Below are 24,420 nucleotides of genomic sequence, written 5' to 3' on the forward strand. Positions count from 1 at the left end.
TAATGTGCTTCGATATTTCTTAACACTATGACATCCGGTGACATTACATCGATGTCTTTCGTGAAGAAATTATTGGAAAAATGCCGGTATCAGACGAAAGAATCTTGATTATATGTCAAGATTCATATGTCAAAGTGCTATGTTATCAACTAAATGGAACGATTTATTCGTTGCACAAACTCGAACCGAAATTCTAGTTTACTTTATATCTAATCAGTATTGGAAATAAAATCATTTGATTTAACCCTTTGAACTCGGCCTTCTGTCCAACGTTGCTAAGCGTTATCTTGTATCTATTTTTCAAATTAGTTTAATAACCCTGTACAAATTTAATAGAAAATTTGTCTTGCCACTATTCAATGTGAAATAAGAGATCAAAGGGTTAATATTACATAAAATGACCATAATCCTGAGCCAAATATTCATGTATATCTTTAAATAAATTTCCTTACAGACGGCAAATTTCCTTACATCATGAAGCTGTGCTTTTCTTCCTCTCGCACTATACCTACCAGTTTCCCACCAAGCAGTGGCAGCGTTTCGAGCAATTCTGCCGGAAATGGCCACGTCAAAATGCAGCAGGACTCGGAATAGAACGGCGAGGTCCAGGGCCAGCAGCGTCAGCGCCAGCGCCAGCGCCCCTCTCTCGCCCTGCACCCGTTGTGTGCCCCCGTTGCGACGAGCACGGCCCTGCACCCAGCCACAGCGATCACCCTATCCCCGGTTTTGCCACCACCGCCGGTTCCTCCTCCTTTGCCACCTGCTTGTCTTCTAATAGCAACACCAACCTTATATCCAACTGTTCCACCTCCCCCACCACCTCCTCTGCCGACCTTCTGGCCCTACTGATGAGAATCACTAAAGGACATCTCAGCTAGTCTGCGGAAATCTAATCCGTGATGTTCTCGTTCTTGGAATCATCATCATAGTCATCTTCACCAGCTCGTAAAACGCTTCTATCCCGTGGGTAGTAGAAGCTTATTAAGTTCGATCGGGGACGAGATCAAAGCGGAACATCGGACAGCAGGAGAAATAGGAGGATAAGCAGGAGGATCAGGGGATGAGGAGAGAAGGAGGAAAGACAGTGTGAAAAGATCGGCGCGGTCTACGGACGAACAAGGGGTAGCTGGTTGCATCATGAAAACAAATAAAAGGATAACGAGCAGACGCGTGTGTGTGTGTGTGTACGTGCGTACTTGTTGATACACAATCGGCGTACCGTAAAAGCCTCCTGTGTGTTGATGTCTCCTCGAAACGCCACGTTTGTTGTATTCTATCGATGATATATATACATATATACATATATGTATAAACATATATATATATATATATCTTCTACTGATGAAAACGTGGTCAGCTACAGAAAAATATAAAAAAAATAAAAAAGAAATATAGAAGGAAAGCGACGAAACGAAAATAATCGGGAGGCCTGCACGCGGACCAAAGCAAATTCAATCCAATTAATTTTATCTTTTTTTTTTTTGTCTTTATAATTTTAATCTCAGTTTGAAATTTTCCCACAATTCCTTATCATTTTTCTTATCATCGCTCGCGAATTACATATCAATGAGAAAGTTAGGAGATGTAATATAGGATCGCGAGAAAAATAATACGAAGAAAGACGACGACGCTTGGTGTTGTTTAGGTTGTGCGATCCCTCACGATGGAACGCTTTATTTACGCGTTTTACATCGAAGAGTTAATAAACGCCCTCGCAACATCATCAACAACAACGACGACCAGAACAACAACATCTACTACAATAACAAGATATCTCGCACGCGTGCTGTTTTAATTCATGACTCCTCCACCATCACAACTACCACCACAACCACCGTCATCACTACCACCACCATCACCACCACCACCACAACCAATCAATCAACTCCTATCCATCGCCCACCGAAAGTTCACTGATTTTGCTGCTGAATAATCGTTCCTCAATGACCGTTACAAAATATTTATGGGATCCAATAAGTCCGAGATTAATTTCTCCCCCCATTGACCACTGTGTAACGATGGGATACAATTATTAAATTGAACGTTTTGAAAAAGAAAGAAGTAAAGAATAAGAAATGTATGAGAATATAACAGATAGCAAAAAAAGAAAGTGAGAAAGAAAGAAAAAATGAGAAAAAGAAAAATTGCATATGAATGATTGAACATTAGCAAGTGATTGATTGATTGAATGAGTGGATATGTGAATGATTAAATGAATGAGTGAAAGATAGAAAAAAAAGATATAACGAAACAGGAAGCCAAAGCAACTCATGTAACGCATGGTGTCGGTAAAATTTCGTTGCTAACGTCGTGCCAATACATAAAAGTCACGAGAATCTTCGTATCGAACATTACGTATATATTTCTTTTATTTTTTTTTAATGTATATTTATACATATATAGAGTGTAAGAAATATATCTAAAATTAAATAATAATGTGAAGTCACGCGTGTAGTCTAATAATTGTATCTTTATTCGTTCATGTTTTATAGAAGACTGGCCTTATTCTCTTTCGGACGCTTACATATTTTTTTTCTATCCTAACACATATTTCGAGAATGTTTGAATTTTATCCATGTCTGGTTTATTAAACTCGTTCGATAAAGGAATAACTGTTCCTAACCATTTGCTTGGCTCATACCTAAACGAGTCTGATGTCGTCATGGATTAGGAACGTTTCCTCTTATCGCTAATACATGTACACACGTACACACACACACACACACACACACACACACACACACACACACATACATACATACATACATACATACATACATACATACATACATACATACATACATACATACATACATACATACATACATACATACATACATACACATACACATACAAATACCATGTATGCATACCATAGCCTATAAATTCTTACGATAAAGAGAATAATTAGCGATCAGTTTTCGAGACAGACACATGTTCATTATGCATAAGAATATTTTATTTTGATATGACTAAAAATGAATTATTTGAATATTCTATAATTTTTTGTTAAATTAATTGTTTCAATATTCTTTTTTGGTGCTGTAAAAATGTAATATCAGTGATGTTATATATATAGCAATAAGTCGTTTTTGCTATTTTTTTTTTTTATTATTGAAATTTTATTTGTAATATTTCAATTCTTTTTTTTTTGACGTAGTATATTACTATACTATAAGATAATTATAGATTAGGCCGCAAAAATATTTACGCTTTCCATACATTTTATTAAGTTAACGACCTAACTAATAGGTACTTTTGATGATTCGACGAAAAATTTACATTAGCTGTGTAAAATTGTCATAGCAAACTGATTCGAATTCATAAAAGTAAATAAAGTAAATAAAGACATTTCTTTTATTTTTACTTTTTTTTATTTAATTTTGTTTCTTTATTTGTAGTGATTCGGATATAAGGATTCTCGTGAGTTATTTTCCTTCCTATAAATAAATAACGATGACAAACATGTATACAAATGTATTGAATCGCACTTATATAACGCTTCATATTTCAATATATATTTATAAATATACATGAAAAAGAACAATTCTTATAAACATTAATTTTGGGAATTAGTTACATGTAACTATTGTATATACTGTTTTGTCGATCGGAATAAACCGCGGACTGTGAATTGAATTTTATATGAGGATGAAATAAAATTTAAAAAAAAAATAAAAAAAATAAAAAAAAATAATAAAAAAAATAAACAAATACAATAATTACAGAAAAAAAAAATTAAAACTGAGTAACAATGAAGTCACAATATAATGACAACAACACAACAATATATTAGTGTCCCTCGGCAATATTTTGTCGGGTCGGGGGATGTTTTTATAAGAAAAGGTTTTAGATCTCAGATGAATAAAATAAAATAAACAAACAAATAAATACATAACATTTTGAGAGCGAACCAAATGACTAATAAATAAATAAATAATTAACTAAAATAATATAGAGAGAGATTCGATACTCGGCCATACGTAAAATAAGATAATAAAGACCCCCCTTTTATCTTTTTTTTTTTTTTTAGATATGCGCGAGAATAACCGGCCATTTTGTCCATTCGAATGTGCATAAAAATTGAAAGAAAGAAAGAAAGAAGACAGATTGAGTGAGTGATTGGGTGAGAGGGTGAGTGAATGAGTGAGAGAAATAAATAGAGGTGCGAATGAATTTTAAATGAATGAAAAAGAGAGAAAGATAGAGAATGAAAGAAAGAGGGAGATAGTGGATAAAAATATGCAAAGAAAGATATAAATAGATGCATAGAAAAGGAACCTAACAAACAAGTACACAGAAAATAAGTGAAAACACGAGATGTATCTCATGATTAAAAAAAAAATTTATATCGAGGCAATATTTGTTACAATACGATTAGAAAATAAGTTGTACAACATTTAAGAGGCTTGGAAAATATAAGACACGGAAGAAGTGGTCATACATAGTTAATTACTGGAAGTATATAACGTACTGTAATAGTTTATTATTATTATTATACGTATAAAGAGTAATGCGATAGTGTACACATACGTTCGCTCTCGTAATACGGGGGAGATTGAAACTGAATTATCTTGCGCGTGTGTATGCGTGTAAAGTGTGTTGTGTGTGCGCGTAAGTGTGTTTACACGAACGATTTACGTCGTTCGAAGCTCGAATTCGAAATAATAAATTTATATATGTATATATTTGATCGTTTAAAACATTGTTTGCAGTTCAGGGAGGCGTTTTCAATGGAAGAAAGAGTGAGCTGTTGTTACCTGTTCACTCTGACCAATGAAACCCAACTGCGAACAATTTTTTAAACGACGATACGTAAATTATGTCGAAATATTTTAAAACGCAGGACTGATGGTATATAGTATAAAAAGACGATATTTTCGTGATTTCAAAAGAAAATACGAGAAAATAAAACGCATGGTAGCGATTATGTTCGAATAATTTAAGAAATCGATCGAGCCAACCTGCCAGCGACGTACAATGTTCGTGTACACACACACACAGAAAAAAATTCATAAACAACAATTATATTCTATCGATTTAGTGAAAGGATGGTACTAAAAAATAAAAAATATAATAAAATACAATAAAATAAAATATAAATAAAAATGAAATAAAAAGAAGAGAGCACCAAGAACCGTTCCGCGATATCTGCTTTGTACGTTCGTTATTTAAATAAAAAAATTTTCCTGTTCGTCGATTGTATTTGAAACAAAAAAAAGAATAAAAGATCATACGATAGGTAGGTGGAAACAGGAAAAAGAAAAAAGGAGAAAAATAATTTCTAGCTAAATAGAAACACACAGCTGTAATCGTTTGTCTCGAAAGAACTGTTTGCGAAAACAACAAAGAAAAGAAACTAAGTATCGCCGCTTTTACATCACATTCTCATATTTTTACTATTATTAATGTTTATAAACCAGCAAGGTGTGACGTCTGTAATTGTTGGTAGTGGGGATTATTAGGTTCGTTTTTGCTCGTTCGCACGTTTTAATGGCGAGTATAATAATATAATATTAAATAAAAATAAAATAAATAACGACGACAAAAAGTGAATGACACACACTGACAAAATAACCAAAAGACAAGGATTATATTATTAATTAATAATAGCCAAGAACTTTACTACGGATACGATTGGTCTCAAGTGTATTGCTAATCGTATAAAAAGAAATAATGATAAAATAAATGAATTGAAATTCCGAAATCGACGCGTTCGCATATTTTAATCTAACAGAAAAGAAATTCCGTTTTTAGAGAAAACAAATAAGATAGTGAATGTGTCCTTATGTGTGTGTGTATGAGAGAGAGAGAGAAAGAGAAAAAGAAAGAAAGAAAGAATGATCACATGTGTGTATGTTGAGAGAAAGAAAGAAAGAATGTGAGTATAAATGTTAGAACGAGCAGGACCTAAGAGAAGTAAAATCATGGTAGGGAATAGACTTTTAACTGATTAGGATGTGTAACCATATCATAATGTTCTTTTTTTTTGTAGATGTTATATATACATATAAATATATTTAACAAAATTAAATGCCATTAAAATCGGAGATGCGCTCTACGTCGTCCCACTTCGAATTATATAATTATAGTAATAAAAATAATAATTATAAAAAAATTAAATAAAATAAAAAGCATCAGAAATAATTAGTAAAGTTAGATGAACGCTACTGTAGATGACATTTGATTGCAATTTTTATTCCTGGAACGAAGAAAGCGGACGATGACGCGCGACGCGATCAATTTTGGAAAATCTGCGGATGGTTAATTCTTCGAAAACACATATTCATGGAGTCACCTAAACGGAGTCGACCTAAAATAATCTAATAATTAATATAAATAGTAAAATAAAATAAATTGAAAGAAAATGTAATAAGATAATAACAGATTAGAGAGCATAAAAAATTCTCGTTTAGTGATCGGTAGTCTTTTTACGCCGTGTTTAGTCTATGTGTGCTTTATATTTTTCATTGATTCGAATAAATACAGTGAATGTTATTTAAAATCATACACAAATAAATATAAATGTATTTATTTCTAAATTGTTTTCATTTTAAACAACACATTATGCCAATAGTATGCAAGTAAGAATTTATTTAGCATTAACAGTGTACGATTTTAAAAGACATTCACTTCATATATATATGTAGAAAAAAAACAACAAGTAACATATCCTATCTGCGGCGTAGCCCATCTTTCAAAAACCAACCCCACTGTCCATACCTTCGAATCCTTTTGCTATATAAATAAATAAATAAATATATCAAATAATAATTATTATTACAAACGTACGTTAATACCCGTGTACATTTAATAATAATAATAATAATAATAATAATAATAATAATAATAATAAAAATAAAATTAATAATGATGTAATAATATAATAATAATAATAATAAGAAGAATAATTATAATAATATGGTGGTGGCTCTCGAATTTTCGAGGAATTAACTTGCGGATATTTTACATTTCTTAATTTATCGCTTCGATGTGGTAAAGATATTATTATTATTATCGAGCATGCATCATTACAAAACCGTCGCTTATTTTCTTAAACTTTACTGCGCATTTTAAAGCCTGGTATAAAAGTATATATGTATATATATATTAATTAATTAATTAATAATTTAAATGATAAGAAAAGAAAGAAGAAACGCATAGAATAAAAAACACAAACAATATATATACATATATACATATAAATATACACAAATACATATATTGCATGTGTTTTTACGAACACATTTTCTATATGAGTATATGTGTATATATATATAGTATAATAGAAGAACATAATTTACAACGAACGCTTATATGTTGGGCCTGTACTTCTGATTAGAGCACAAGAAGTAAAATCAGTCGAGAATCTTAAACGTCCTGTTCTTAGAAATGAACAAAAGGAGAGAAAGAGAATGAGAGAGAAAGAGAGAAAGAGTGAGAATAAAAGAGATAAAAAGAAAGAAGATTAAGAAGAAGAAGAGGATACAGATGAATGATTATAACGATTGATCGATCTTTATATTTAACCCTTTTGTACACGACGCCAGGCGGCCGTGTTACGACTCCAATGAATGAGAAGATTTACAAACGTACTCTTAAATTATACAAAAGAAGAGGAAACTCTAGGAAACTCCTTATTTTCATTGGGCGATGGTTGATATAAAAAGTAAAGAAAAAAAAGCAAGAAATATTTAAAAAAATAAGAATGACAGAGAAAAGAAGAAAGAAATAAAGGAAAAAGTAATGTAATTTAATTAGAAAAGAAATTTTTTTCTCTTGAAAAAAGAGAAAAAACGACCGTGCTTATTACATTAGTGTATGTTAGAGAATAAAAAAAAAATATAAATAACAATAATAATAATAATAATGTGTCGATGATGTGCGTGTTAATCGCGATAATTAAGATAATAAATATAAATATAATTAAATAAATAATAATAATAATAATAATAATAATAATAATAATAATAATAAAATAAATAAAATATTTGAGGAGATAAAAGTAAAGAAGAAGACGAGTGAAGAAAAGAAAAAATAAAAAAAAGTGAATAATTAATAAATAATAACGCCAACATTGTTGCAAGGGGGCCTAAGTCGTTTTAGGCTTATGATGGGACGCGAAGGTTATTTTTAAGCGTCTGGGAGATTTGTTTTTATAAACACTGTGGTCGATTATTATCTTACAATTAGACGGGTAAATCGATAAAAAATTACGTTCTTTCAAAAGGAAAAGATTATTTTTACAATATCGAGATTTGATTTGTCGTAATATGCGTTCAATTGTTTCTATTATATTATTGTAAATAAGAAGTTCTGGTTTTATCGATGATGTTCAATACGAGACTGTGTTAAAATATAACATAAAAATATATGTCATAAACAAATCGGGAAATAATTTTGGTTTCGAAAAAAGAAAAAGGGTGTTTTCAACAATAAGTTTACAGGTATTTTTGTATATCTATTTTTCACAGAAATCCGTCTAATTGACGGGTAATAGAAAATACGTATTTTTTGTGGTGTACATCATACGGAACTTGGAAAATTAAAGAGATAGAAATGGTTTTGGGTATATATTCGTATCATTTGATTAATAATAGTAAGCAAAAATTGTTTCAAAAATAATAAACATGTAATTTTTTGTTTCATTTTTTATACAAAATCTGAATCTGTTTAATTAATGGTACGGAGGAAGGGGGAATTCCCATTAACCTAGTGTTAAAAGAGAACAGCTTTAAAAGTGAACAGCTTTAAAAGTCAATCAGCCGATCTAAAGGGTTAAATTTAAAGTGATAAAACAGAAATATTTGGTTACGATAATTAGCATAAAATGACGAGTATTATATGTATGTTGTACACCAGAAGATGACGAATTTTATGTACGCATGCATGTGTTGAGTGTATGGGTGTATGCGTGTATGTGAGCGTGTTATAATACACATAAATAGATTAATAAAAATACTTTTTTGTCCGAAAATTAATGAAAGAGAAAGAAAGAGATAGGTGAGAGGGACAAAAAAGAGTATATCTATAAATAAACGATAAAAGACAAAAGGTGTGAAAAACTTACGTAAGGATTTTAATTTATTCATGCATTTTTTTGCGGATGTGAATTGTACATACATAATATGTGAGACGTATTTATATACTTACTTACCACGTTCCTCCCTTAAATTTTTGGTATGGTGAGAGATGGAAAAGATAGAGAGAGATAGAGAAAGAAAAAGAGAGTGCAATTAAAAATAAAAACAGAGAGAGTTATGACTACAAAATAAAAAAGAAAAATAAACAAAGAGGAGTGTCTACGAGAAAAGATTATTTGCGATACGTAAATATATAAACACAACCTCACGCTTAAAGCGCAAAGCAAATTTTTCCGCATCTACAAATGAAGAAAAACAAAAGCATTTGAATAAAAAGAAATAGCAAGAAAAATAATAGAAAGACATAGAAACGAACAAACCCCCTGCTGGATTTTTTTGTTTTTATTGATTTGGTAGACAATGATAGAAGACAGAATAAATAAAAAAAGAGAGTGAGAGAAACATGGAAGAAATGGTGCCGTGATTGTTTAACACAGATGAAATAATAAATCATAAAGAAACGAGATGCGTGCCGCGTCATCTTCCGGTGTGCGAGTAGGCGAATGTAATTTGTACAAAGGAATCAAATCGTAAGTTTTAAATAACGTTTAATAAAAACTTTAACCGAATGCCCTCAGTATTCGAGGTTTAAATATAAATAGAATTGTGTTAAACATACATACATACATACATACATACACACATACATACACACACGTATACAGAAGATTAAAAATTATCTACACTCATATACCAAAATCTCGAGGTTGTAATGATTAAAGAAGAAAAAGAAGATTAAAGGGAAGATAAAATAGAAAGAGAACAAAGAGGTTAATGAGGGGTCTAATGACGATAATGATGATGGTAATGATAATGATAACTATCATAAAGTGGACAAGAAAGAAGAAAAAGAAATGATTAAAAGGATGATAAGAAACTTATTCTTCGTTGGTGATTTAATTATTAATAAATACAAGAGTGAGAGAGGAAACCTTCGAGACTTATCAATACATATCTCTTACGTATGTACATATTATATATTCGCAATCTCATCTGAACAGATTAATGTATCAATTATGAATATATTATATAATAATTAATATTTTATTATTATTATTATTATTATTATTATTATTATTATTTTATTATTATTATTATTATTACTATTATTACTATTATTGTTCTACTTTTTCGTTACATCACAGTTTATGACGACCCCTATATTCCTTTATATGACCCTATCGGTTGTTCATATTTGGGACTTTTGCACGAACGACTCGTATAGGAGTCATAAAGGTTAAATATATTATTACCATTTAATATTCTTACTATTAGAATTATTATTTTAGCTATTACAATTGTTCGTATCATCGTTATGTTTATTATTATTATCATTACTATTACTATTCTAATTCTGTTTATTATTATTATTATTATTATTATTATTATTATTATTATTATTATTATTATTATTATTATTATATTATTGATTACAATGATTGTGTTTATTGTGCACCATATTATTACGTTTATCTCTTATAAATATTATTAGAATAATTATTCCAATGATATTGTTCCGTTTGATAAAAAATGAAGAAATGTATGGAGATTTAGAGCATATAGTAAGCGTCTCTAAATGAGCGTAGTGTTTTAAAGGTGTGTTAGATTAACATTCGTAATTAGAATACTTTTAGGTAGGGGTAATAGGTACATATCGTTAATATTGTTGTTGATATTACTATCGCGTAAAAGAGGTATTATTACACTATTATCGAACGCGCTTTGATTTATTTAGCGTTTTTATTAGAAATATTCGCATCGTTGACAGTCCTCGTCATCATTGATTATTCGATTCTTTTTCTCTCTACTTTATTTGTTTTCAATTATTCAAATTTCTACTTTTGTCGATGATAATGTAATGATGACGATGATTGAAGAAAAAAAAGATATTAAAAAAAACTTAAAAATACGAAAAAAAAAATATTAAAATTTAAGCCACGTTGACGTTTGAAATCTTTTTCGACAAAGAAGAAAATAAAAAAAGAAAAAAATCGTTTGAAAATTTTGTCTAGGCAAGTAGTTACGACTGACGATGTGAACAATTTGTTTGCAATTTTATATTTAAAAAAAGAAAAAAAATAATAATAATAATAAATAATCTTATAAGAAAGATTGATAAGCTTCGCGAGGTGTATAATAAAAGGAGAAAAATGATCTCAAAGATCGTATTATATATCGTTCGTTGCGTTTTTCTCACGCAAGACAAATCAAAGCGCGTTTTAAAAGTCCCTTTTAGCGCATCCCCCTTTTTTCTTCCAAGTATTACGCGCTGACGTAATTGCATCACATATCAGATCTTAAAAGTGATTTTTCTCGAAGCGTCATGATGTATCATATCAATGTTTTTTCAAGTATACTTTATTTCCAAAACCTCTCCAAACAAAAAATCCCTTCCTCCGACCCCTTTTTTAATCCAGAATACCTTTCTATTTCCTCGAATGTATGTAAATATATTTCTTCGTGTGTACGCATATGTTTGCACGTGTGTATGCATGTGAGTACGAATATTGCGATTTACATTGAATCATTAATCCTTGACAAAGAATATTCTTTCATTTTCCATGATTTTTTTCATTATTTCTTTTCATGCTCTTACAATTCCATCCCTCCCCACCCCCTGAACCATCCTATTCCAATATTCTTTCTTTTCTCTCTCTCTCTCTCTCTCATTCCTTCTTATGTTAATCCTTTCTTTCTTATACGAGAAATAAAATCCACGTTGATAGTCCTCTATTTTTATTAACCCTTTCGTTAGGACATGCTTTGGTGCGAGTATCGTTCCATATATAAATACGCTTGTTCATACGTGGGGAGGGGGGGACCTTTGCATTGACGACTCTTATATGAGTCGTTAGTAACGAAAGGGTTAAATTGTGTGTATGTATGTATATGAGTCAGAAAAAGGTCTCTAATGCTCTGTCTTCCCATTGCTGCGTCGAAAAAAAAAGACAAATTAGATGTAAAGAAGTTTGTTGACTGTATACATTACATATATATATATATATATATATAAATATATATGCACACATATACGTATATTATTATGTATATAGTATATATGCGCATAAATATTTAATCACGCAACGCGTGGAGTGTGTTCGGAATAATAAAAAAAAAAAAGATGTTCCAATTGTAACGTTGGCAGAAAAGTCAACGATTTGTGTTGAAATTTAATACTAAAAGTAATTTTAATATTTAAGAAATAATAGATACGGATAATTGAAAAGAGTACTCCTAACTTATGTGCTCATTTACTTACTTTCTTTTTCTCTTGGTTTTTTTTTTTTTTTACGTAAACCGATCGATAGGTTAGTTCGTTCAATAACACAACATGACGGAAAACGAACTTTTTGAAAAGAACGTCAAGCGATTAAAACTAATCGCGTTGATCTCATTCCATTTTGAATCTTTTCCTTTTTGTTCTTTTTTACTGATTGCGAATGTTTTTACCGCGTGGGGAAACTACAGGGTTGCACGCTATATAATCCCCATTGGGAATAATAAGTTAAACAACCCAGTCGAGCTCTCTATCTGAATTTTGTTACTTTTTTTTGTTTTGTTCCAACAAAACTTTTGAAAGAGATATATTTTTTTTTCTCGATTAAAACAGACAACGAATTTGGTCGAAATGATCGTGCGATATATTTCCAACGGGCTAAAAATAGATACATTAGAAAAAAAAAACTATTTGAATAATTCACAATTGCGTTTTTTTGTTCTTCTGAGGGTTTTTTCATTTTTTTATTTTATTCTATTTCCAACTTACAAAATCGTTTTCTTTTCTGTCAACGTTGAATATCCTTTGGCACTCTATGTACACACATACATACGTGTATATATACAGTATACATACACACACATATGTACACGTGCACTATGATTGACACGCATTACACGAACGTATGTATATATGAAAATATGTATAACGGGCGTACACGTACACACATATACAATGCGCCCACGGATGGTAATAAGTATATTATAAGACACACAACACATAACATACATATACAAACACGTAAATATACTGTAACGAGGCACTGCGTTAAAATAGTTGAAACGCGGATTACATGCTACATCCTATCGCTAATTTCGATTTAATCTTAAATAAAAGGGAAAATTAATGATGTAACGGGAAAAGAGGAGAGGAAAAAAAGATGAACTAATAAAATTGTGAAAGATGAAAAAAAATAAACAGACGAGAAAATTTCGCGTTAAGCGTGTAAGACAAGTTATGATAAGCGGTTGCCATTTCAATAAATTAAATCTAAGAGATTATCGCCTCCATTTTGTTTTACACAAAATGGTCGCTTGCGTAATAACAAAATGGCCGTTTTGTCGAATGCTCGTCTGACGCGTACGCGTAACAATCGTTTATAAGATCGATCGTCAACAAAGATATTCGTAAAAGAGTGAAAAAACAAACAAAACAAAAACTACAAGCAAATATAAAGATATAATGAGAGAAAAGAGAACAAAAATATGAAAAAAAAGAAAGCGATCAGCGATCGTCGATCCCCCTCGCGATCCGACATATCGGAATTTATTATTGTATAATAAATGAAAAAAAAAAAGAAAAAAAAAATAAGAAAAAAAAATCGAGCTAGTTTCCGAGTAAAAAAAAGTTGTTTTTGTTGCGATTTTCGGAAACAACTCGATGAAATGTTTTAAGCGCCTTTGTGCAAGAAAGTAAATCCTATCCTATCCGAGCAAAACTAATTCGCCAAATTATCTATCCATATCCAAAAATGAGAGACTGCGGCTCGTGGATGGGAAAGATCAGGAATTCGACGTTCGCTTTCAATAAGCTTATACGACCAAACTTTCGTACGAATGGCGTGTTTTTATCTTCTTCTTCTTCTTCTTCTTCTTCCTCTTCTTCCTCTTCTACTTCTTTTCTTACACATAACACGTACATGCACACACACATACGTACACACACGTAACTTTCGTTTGATCAAAAAAGGGGAAACGAGCTTGTTAAATATTTCTTAACTTTTCCTATTTATTTCTTTTTTCTTCTTAATCTTTTGTTTTTTTTCTCTTTTTATTCGAAAAGAGAAAGCGATCAATAATTACATTAAAATATAAATATTATTAATTATAAAAATCGGATCGCGAATGAATAAAATAAACCTACTGAAAGGAACAGTAATTGTGCGTTTTCCCTATTAACGATAGATATTGACAGACTGATCGAATCGAGAAGACTATTTTCAAAAATAGATAATTGAATGAAATATTGGAAGGAAGAATGATAGATTGAAGAAGGAAGAAAGATACAATTTATTTCGACAAAACACGTAGAAACTATCCTAGTTACACCAAGAGACACGAGAAGTATAAGATTCGTCTAGGTTTAAAAAAAAAAAAATTAAAATAAACGGAAATATGTAGGTGTTTAAAAAAAAAGCGAAATGAGTGAGATAAACGTTATGGTTACTCTCAAGGTGGATAATGAATCAGAAAGAACGAAAGAGAGAGAGAGAGAGAGAACGAAAGTGTGGAAGAATGGAAGAGTGGAAGTGAGAGCGAGAGAAAGAAAGAAAGATTAAAAAAAATAAACTCAGAAATAAAACAAAACAAAACAAAAAAAATCTGTAATGTGTATATTTAAAAGAAAAAAAAAACTACTGTATGTCGTCGTATAATATCGTACACTCTAATGTTGTTTGAAAGAGTTATTTGCGAGTCAATTATCTGTGCCTAGCAGCCCTGTGCACCCTATCAAATGTAACACCGTAACAGATTTAAAAAAAAAAAAGAATAATAATAATAAAATAATAATAATAATAATAATAATAATAATAATAATAATAATTAAACTGATGGTAAAAAAAAATAAGCAAAGACGAATATATAGTTCGAGCATTAAACGCCTCTTTGTCTCTGTGTTTCATCACAAATCGCACCTTTACTCGATTTTGTCGCGTCGTGAACATTAATACGCATATGTATATATGTATATATATTGTATATTGTATATATATACATATGCGCGAGAATGTGTAGTATCGTTAGAAGAACAGTTAGCACGACGCTGTGTTGTTGTACTATATGAAGAAAAAGAAAAAAAAACATTTATTTCGCTCTCTCAGAACAGAAAAAAAAACAAGAACAAATAAGCCCGAACAAAAAAGCTGCGTTCATTTAAAATCGAGCGTTATATTCGAATACAATTTTTTCCCACCCTTCCCTTAACCCGCCAAGACAGAATCCCATCCCCCACATAAAAACAAGAAAAAGAAAACATCCTTCAAGATATTATCTCCTTAAGATAGAAGATTATCTTGTAATATTTAAAATTAATGAATAATTTACAATATATATATATATATATATATATATATATATATATATATATATATATACGAATTTCTGTATGCGTGTCTGTGCTGTGCTGTGCTCTGGTGCTGTGCTGTGCTGTGTGTGCGCATGCGTGCGTGCTCTTCGTCACGAAAATTTTCGAAAGAATATAATTGAAAAAGATAAAGAAACTAAAAACAAAAGAAAAAAAAGAAAATAATTAGAAAAATACAGTATCAATATTTATATATATGTATATATAAATATTTCGAAGAGCTCGTGTTCCCTCGTTCGTTTTGTTCGAAATTGTCGAGCTTATTTGCTCCCCTTGCGAACTTTCGATGTTCGAGAAAGCACATCTCTTCTTGTCTCTTGTTTTTTTATTCTCTCTTTTTTTCTTTTTTTTTTTTTAATTAAAATTCTGTTTCACATACGCATATCGCGATCTTTCTTTTTTATATTTTTTCTTTCGTCTTTTTTCCGTTCGTATTTTTTTATTTCTTTTTTCTGTAAATATTCGAAAAATTGACAATTCCCTTTTTTCTAGGGATGTAGTATTTGTCGATTAAAAAAAACCAAATAAAATAACAATAACGAATAGAAAGAAAAAATTGTTATTGCGAACGAGGGACAATAAAAAAAGAAAAGCTTTGATTCGTTTTAATTTTTCTTCTAGTGGGAACAATCGCGAGAAGCGACCTTCTTCTTCTTCGATGTGAACATTGTTCAGCACGCCAATTTGTGTCCTTTGTGTGCATAATTACGCGCGCGCGTGTAGTACGTTTTTACATACATCCATTACATACATACATACATGCATACATATATATATATAATCTATATATGAACAATTCTTTAACGGTTTAAAAAAAAAAAAGAAAGAATTTATATTAAATTTCCGACGACAATGCTTATCATCGGGCTTAATACGCGACGTTGGATGAAAAAAGAAAAAACAATTAAAAAAAAAAAAGAAAAAGGAAAAAAAAATATTTAAAAAAAGAAATAAAAATAAAATTGAAATATCAAAAACGGTGGTGCGCAATGGTATTTTTCCGAAATGGTTGCAAGAAAAATCACGATTGACGATAAAGGACGATTTATTATCACTGTCATTGTTATTGTTGATTTATTTTTCTTTTTTTTTTTAAATTTTTAACTTTTACTTTTAATATAATATATCTTTTTTTCTTCTTTTTTCTATATTCCAACAATCATCGGAAAGAACGAACGGATACGAGATATCTCAATCAAATCGCGTGTAAATCCTTACAGAGAATAAAAAAAAGGGCATAAATAAAAGGATAATTATAGATAAGGTGTTCGAGAATGATAACAATGCAAATACACAGAAAAAGAAAATATCAACTCACAGACTTACAATTAGATGTGCGATCTCCGCTGATGCATCGAAAAAAAAAAACAAGACAATATAAACTGGATTTTGATTGCATAATTTTTCCGTAGATTTAAATAAAGCGATGCTCGCAAGACCCCACATGAGAGAAAGGGAAACAAAAAAAGAATTAGACAGAGAGAAAGAGTGTGTGTGTATGAGTGTGTGTGTGTGTGTGTGAGAGAGAGAGAGAGAGAGAGAGAAAGAGAGAAAATGAAAATGATAGGAAAAAAATGAGAAAGAAAAATAAACACAAAAAGTTAGATTATTTTAAATGCTTTTTTTACTCTTTTTTTGTTTTTTATAAAAATATTATCGAAAGAAAAAAACAAATAAAAACCTCTTACAAACAATTTGATTACGCAAAAATATTTTCACGGACACACACACACACAGAGTCACACGTACATGAACACGATGTACATACACGATTACGCGTATACGAAATTTATTAAAAAATAAAAAAAAAAATAATAAAAAATACGTAGGTAGAGTTAACAAGAATAAACAATACACAGGCACAGACAATACTCACGTATTCACGAATATATGTTTTACTTATATGTAAGAGGTATTAAATTCATTTCTGTTCAATGTATTATAAAAACAAAATAAGATTTACGCATACTACACGTATATATTTGATGCTAATAATATTTTGTTTTTTTTTCTGCGAAGAAAGGAAAGGATAATATAAACGTTGTAAAAAATATAAGAGAGATTGTGAATGAAAGAAAAAGAATTGTTTAACAAGAATTGTTATTTAAAAAAATTGTCGCTTTGTCTTTACAATTTTTATTTCAATATTAATTAATTCTTCGAACTTTTTTCTTCTTTCTTGGAAAAGGAGAAAAAAGATATGACGAAGTCAAGAAAGAAAGAAAGAAAGTAAGAAAATGATAACGAAATAATAGAAAAAATTTGTCAATGATCTCTATCGCGGTGTAACTATGTGAAAGATTCTTTCGTGGTATGAAAAAAATATAAAATTAATAAATATGTATTACGTGTATCATCTCCTCTTTGATCGCAGAACCGATCGCATTTGTCGTAACAAAGATAATGTTTACAAAAATATAAACAAACAAGATGTCGAGTCCGAACAATGTCGTGTGCAACGAAAAGAAAAAAGAGAAAAAAAGATGAAAGAAAGGAGAGAAAAAGAAAGAAAGAAAGAAAGAAAGAAAGAAAGGAAGAAAGAAAGAAAGAAAGGAAGAGAGAGTAATAGAATGAAAGATATACGAGAGAATGATAGAAAGAGAGAAAGGGAGCGAGAGAGAGAGAGGGGGATGTGTGAGAGAGAAATATGATGAGATATATAGTACATAAATACATAAATACATATAAACACATAAACGGTCACCGAGCGTCGCTAGGAAAAGACATGGTAGGCTATTAATTATTATCGTTAAAATAGTAGTTGCTAGATGATAGTAATGTAGTCCTACATCTTAGATTTATTTTTAAGTTCTTAATTATATATGTATATATATAAATATATATATAAATATATATTTATATATATTATCGACGATTATACATAATATTAAAAAAAAGGAAAGCAAAAAAATGAAAAAGTAAAAAAAAAAAACGACAAAAACAAGTAAAAAAAAAAAAAATAATACGACAAAACAAATAAGCAAACCCTTTAAAAAAATATCGTACCACATTACACACTGTAACACTTCTTATTATAATACTGAACTATTTACTTGTGCATATTTACATATTATGAGATAAAAAAAAAAAAAAGAAAAAAAAATAAGAAATCACATCATTAAAAACATATACTACTCAATATATTCAACGTCTCGACGACTCCATTCATTGACACCCAACATCATACCATATATATATATATACCTACTCTCAAAAAATTGTGACAATAATTATGACAGAATTATTGAGTAATCAAAAAAGAAAGGGTGAGGGAAAAAAATTGATTTTATGATTTATTTTATATTGTGATTTGTTTTCTATTTTATAAACAAAATTATAAGATCAATTTTTTTTATTTGTTTTTTGTTTCGACTCAATTAGTTGTCATAATTATTGGCATATTTGATATATACCTCCACTCTACGCAAATATACCCCCACTCTGTTACTATATACTCTTACTTACTTATATACTTACTACCATACGTAAAAACGACATACATTTAATTTGATTTGATTAGATTTTTGATAAAGAATTTTTATTATTTTTTTTATTTTTTTTGTCCTCGTTGCTCGCCGTTTCACACGATGAACATATTTTTATACTTTTTTTTGGCACTCTTTTCTTATTTTAATTGCTTTTTTTTATTATATGCACGTAATCAAGGCACCTTTATCGAGTCTTCTTCGTGTAAATAAAAGTAAATACGAATTGTGCCGTATAAAAATAAATGGACGCGCTTTGAAATCGATCGTTAGTGTTGAAATATCAAATTCTAAAGATAATAATTTAACACGTTGATCGCCATGTAACCCAAATCTGGATTGGATTGATACCACGTAACCCGAAATTCGAATGAAGCTTTTTTTCCATCAAGTTTAAATAGATTTTTTCAAGTAATTTGTATAAATTTGATTTCTAAAATAATATTTTATGTTCCTAACGAATGTACAAATGCATTTACGAGTAAAATAATATAAAAGTGTCGAGTTAAATCGTAAATTAAACAGATGTGACAATTTTTAGATTTTCATTTAAATGTTGAAATTTTGAATCGTGCAGCTAGTAGATTTTATGATGATTGTTTATTTATATTTTAACGAGAATTTTTGTTATTAACTTTTTCCTGAACAAAAGTGGTAAAGTGCGCGAATCTAAAAAAAAAAAGTAAAAAAAAAGAAAATGTTTTTTGAAAAAGTACTCGACAACATTAATATTGCCAGTTTTTTTTTAAAACGTTTATAATGTTAGGACAATAAAAGTTCAATTGTTTAAAAAAAAAAAACAGAAAAAATTTAAGATTACTAAAAGTAAAGAAAAAAGATAAATAAAAATAAAGATGTGGCAGAATTTTAGATTATTTTGTTACATGAATTTATTCTATGGTAAATAATGACATTTTAAAATAAAAAATAAAATTGCAAAGAATAAAAATTTGATATCAAAAAGAAAAAAATGCATATCAGGAAAAAATATTTCCATTTAAATTAATTCGATTTAAAATGTATTAAACTAACAGTATAAGAGTATAAGTGCATGTGCATTACTATTGCGATACGCATTTTTTGATAGCAACATAAAATTTAGGTTCCAGAAACAAGGTTGATCTATGGGTGGCGATAAACGTGTTAAAAAGTTTGTAGATAATGTATATATATTACTTTTTTATTTCCTTATATTTTAGAGTGTTCTAAGATGGTATTATTACGACGTTAAATATTTTATTTAAGGTCGGAGATATATAAGATGAAAGTTACCGTAACAAAAAAAGAAAATAATAAATAAACAAAAATATCGCGCGGGAAGAAATTTCTCTCAGGATAGTTCCTTCCTTTGCAGCCTATATATTTATTTTCACGGATATGTATCTACAAATATATAAATAATATATACGTATATATATGTATACAGTGAGTCATAGGAATTTTCGTATAACGTATAAATAATCAATATTTTCTTGTAATACAATTTGTCCAATTTTATATACACAGAAACATGTTTTAAAATTATTAGAATTTTTAAATGATATAAATTTTATTACAAAAGAGTATCTTAATTTAAAACAAGTAAAATTTTACATAACTTATAAGAAAATTAGTATAATAAAATATACTCATTTATCTGAAAAGTATTATGAGATACAAAGGAGGATAAACCAAGTATTATCTACAAAAATAATAATTGTATTTTTATTATATCTTGTGTAGATGTAAATAATCTTATGAAACTAATTTTTGATCATTTAAGTACAATTATATTGTTTTATATATATATAATTCCCTAGAATAGAGGTTTCTGTGTATAACAATTTAAAAGTTTTGCATTACAAGCAAATATCAAGTATTTAAAATTCACAGTGAATAAGAATATTACTGTGACTCACTGTATATATCATAAGTATTACGAATTTTTATCACGACAAATGCCATGCATGCTTCGTGGATTTTTGTTTGTTTTTTGTATGAACGCCAGCATGTACACGTAATTATCTCGACACTGCATATACGTTACAAGAAAAGGCCAAATAAAACAAAAAGACAGAAAAAAAATTCAGTTACAGTTTACACTCGAATTATGAATGATATATAAAAATGTGGAAAGAGAGAGAGGGAGAGAGAGTGAGAGAGAGAGAGAGAGAGAGAGAGATATTTGAAAAATAAAATATTTTTTGACGAAGATAAGAGAGTGCCATGAACAAAGCTAATCCCTTTAACTTTTAATAACCTCGGTCGATGAACAATTTTATTTGTTTTTTTTTTTTAAATTAATTAATTTCTTTATTTCAGTTATTGACGATGATAAAATTAATAATATTAATAATATATTATAGATAGAAAGGTGAATATATATTTTTGAGAAATGATATATGATTTAGTAAATCGAGAAGACATCATGTTTTTTATTTAATATTCTTCAACTGTAAAATATTATTTAATTGTTACTGTGATCGCGTTTATTTATTTATTTTTTTTTATAAAAATGTAATAATTATAATAACAAATTAGATATTTGAAATATTTTCTTTGGTTTAGTAAATTTAATAGACATGATTTGATTTTGTTTAAATTCGGTAATTTTTCGATAATAAAAATTTATTTTAACGAATAAAACGTGTATTTTATAATAATATTAATAGTATATTGTGTATTATAAAAAGGAAAGGAATGTACAAGAGCATCGAGAGGCAGTGAGTAAATGAAAAAGTGGCGTAAGTAATATATTTTCATATTTACAAGAAAAGTAGGTTAGTAGTAGTAATAATTGTCGAGATTTCCACGCACGTGGACGGTAAATATTTATACGCATATACACTTGCAAACTTACATACACATACACACAATAAACATACACGCAGATGTTGCATCTTGTATAGTGCTTTCAGCATGTAAAAATATAAACTGATACGTTCATCGTGTTACGTGAACGTTAATTAGTACAATCCACACGCGGAAGAGCTTTGGAAAAAAAGAGAAAAGCTCTTTTAACTTTAAAGAGCGTTAGGGTTTATACACTTTCGCGCTCTTTTTTCAAAAATTTACTCCTTTACGTTTGTCCAATAAAAAACAGTCATCTCTTTTAAGGAGAGGTTAACAAATTCGGAATTTTTCAAGATATTTAATTTAATATTTCAATGGGAAGATAATCATACTTTTACTTCTCTGTTGTATAAATTTTAAATAAAACTAATTAAAATAAAATAACAATTTAACTTTCATGCTTAAATACATAAAAACATTGTCTTATATTTATGATCGATTTTGAGTTCTTTTGTTTTGTAAAAATTATAATCTGATTATTTAAATATAAATAATTTGACGAAATTATGTCCTAAAAATTTCGGAATCGATTATTCTTACGTAAAAAATAAAAACAGAATCCTGAACAGTTCATTTTATTAGATATAAAAATACGAAATATAATTTTAGGTTAGTGTATTCCAATTACGTTTATTTTATTTACTAAAAAGAAATGCGAGATATTAATAATTAGACTTTCAAATTGTGCAACCACTTCTGGTAAATTTTTTGTTTAAATGAATATCTTTAAAGTATCCACTAATATATGAATATTCACAACCATAAGTAGGAACATATTCAGAATTTAATGTTACGACAAAATAGAGTCTGCATTTAGACAGAAAGTGGACATTTTAAACATATTATTCCTAAAAATTTCAATAAATAATATCACCATTCCAGTAAATAAAACAATTATAATTAGAGTACATCAAAATCATACTAAAAATTCTTCTGTCACAGAAACAAGTGAGGGTTTTCCCATATTCATATCGTATAAACCAATTGTTTTTTTTCTAACTACGTACAAAGAATCCCATTCTAGAATTCTTGTCGAGTATTTTTGTAACACCTTGTACAAATTGATCGTTTAAAAAATGATTGAAAAATCTCCGAATTATATTTAGCAAGGTCTCCTTCCTTGTAAAAAGGACAATTTCGAATGATAAAGTCACTTATCATTCTTACCAAATCGTGATCATAGTCTTGTGAAAAAACTAATGTGAATACCGTTTAGTCGATTCTTTTTCAAAGAACGAATAAAAGAACGAACGGATGTTCACGAAGGAGGAAGAAAAGACAGGAAGGTTAATCGATAGTTCAACGTGCTCTTTCGATTCCTCTCAATGATTGACTGGGTACTCCAGGTGGTAATCCAGATCCTTCACCAGTTCTTGCTTCAGGATCACCATTTGCTGCTTCTGAAGCTTTATATCTTTTGTACTTTCCTAACAAAAGAAAAAGATAAGATTATAATACTGTTAATTTATATGGTTATATGGGATAAAATAGAAAGGATTACTTCAATAATTTCGGATATATTTAACATGAGGTACAGAACACGTGTTACATCGTAGAAACGTAGAAGAACAATGACAAAAGAATAGCGCAAAAAACAGGGTTATCAACTTAACTTTCAAAACAAAAAGAAAATAACTGAATAAGAATAATACGAACCTAATAAGCCTAATTAAACTATTATATCTTTGGTCTTTAACATTAATCTAATTTAACAATACAGTCTCAGATAACTATAATATAAATTAAATTAACATTATTTAACATTCCCCCTGTTTAATTAATTTATCTTATTCAATATTTTAATCAGAACTCTTGACATATCATATTTCTTAAATATATAAATTTCGGTCGTGGCAATGCTTTGGTTAGTTCCCCCCAATCGATCCTTTGTGTTGACATGCTTCAAATCAAATGTTCCTTCCATATATTTTTCACGTACATAATGATACTTGATATCAATATGTTTTGTCCTGTTGTGCATCACTGGATTTTTTATTATTTGAATGCAGCTTTGATTATCTATGTGGAGTGGCGTTTGTAGCTTATTCTCTTTATAGAGTTCTTCTAATAGTTTTCTAATCCATACTATTTCTCTTGATGTCTGGCATGCTGCTGTAAATTCTGCATCTGAAGTAGATAATGCAACGATAAACTGCTTTTGAGAGATCTATGATACTGTACTCGTACCAAGTTGTATTATATATTCTGTAGTATATCTCCTAGTTTCACTATCCGCTGCAAAATCTGCATCACTGTATGTTTGAATATGTAAGTCTTTTCCTCTTTTTAATTCTAATCCTATATTAATTGTACCTTTTAAATACTTAATGATTCTTTTTACACAGTTCCAGTGCGCTCTTGTTGATTTTTCCATATATCTGCTTGCTCTAATCACTGCATAAATTATATCTGAGATAGATACATGAGGCTTCCTATAGCCTCCCTGTAAGGTGCCTGTGTATATGTTTCTCCATCGACTAATGATACATCTGCATTTAAATTTTGCTTGCCATCAGCTGGTACAGAAACCGTGTGTGCTTCTTCAAGTCTGAATCTCTCTATGATTCTTCGAGTGTACGCAGCCTGATGAATAAGAATT

The 24,420-nt window shown here is 29.3% G+C and overlaps 2 protein-coding genes across 7 annotated transcripts in view; one reads left to right on the forward strand and one right to left on the reverse strand.

Moving 5' to 3' along the window:
• sm (heterogeneous nuclear ribonucleoprotein L) overlaps positions 1 to 18,647 on the forward strand; it is a 195,616-nt gene extending 176,969 nt beyond the window's left edge. For all 6 annotated transcript variants that reach the window (XM_015317080.2, XM_015317084.2, XM_089174117.1 and 3 more), the window contains one exon: positions 455 to 18,647. In XM_015317080.2, coding sequence (XP_015172566.1) covers positions 455 to 594 — 140 coding nt within the window. In that variant the 3' untranslated portion in view covers positions 595 to 18,647. The remainder of the gene's footprint in view (positions 1 to 454) is intronic.
• stum (mechanosensory transduction mediator stumble) overlaps positions 13,991 to 24,420 on the reverse strand; it is a 77,805-nt gene continuing 67,375 nt past the window's right edge. Inside the window, 1 exon segment of the mRNA XM_015317140.2 lies at positions 13,991 to 23,248. Coding sequence (XP_015172626.2) covers positions 23,121 to 23,248 — 128 coding nt within the window. The 3' untranslated portion in view covers positions 13,991 to 23,120.

This window comes from Polistes dominula, unplaced genomic scaffold, assembly GCF_049000335.1.
Source record: "Polistes dominula isolate Pdom_NZ unplaced genomic scaffold, Pdom_raw_medaka contig_482, whole genome shotgun sequence".
NCBI lineage: Eukaryota > Metazoa > Arthropoda > Insecta > Hymenoptera > Vespidae > Polistes > Polistes dominula.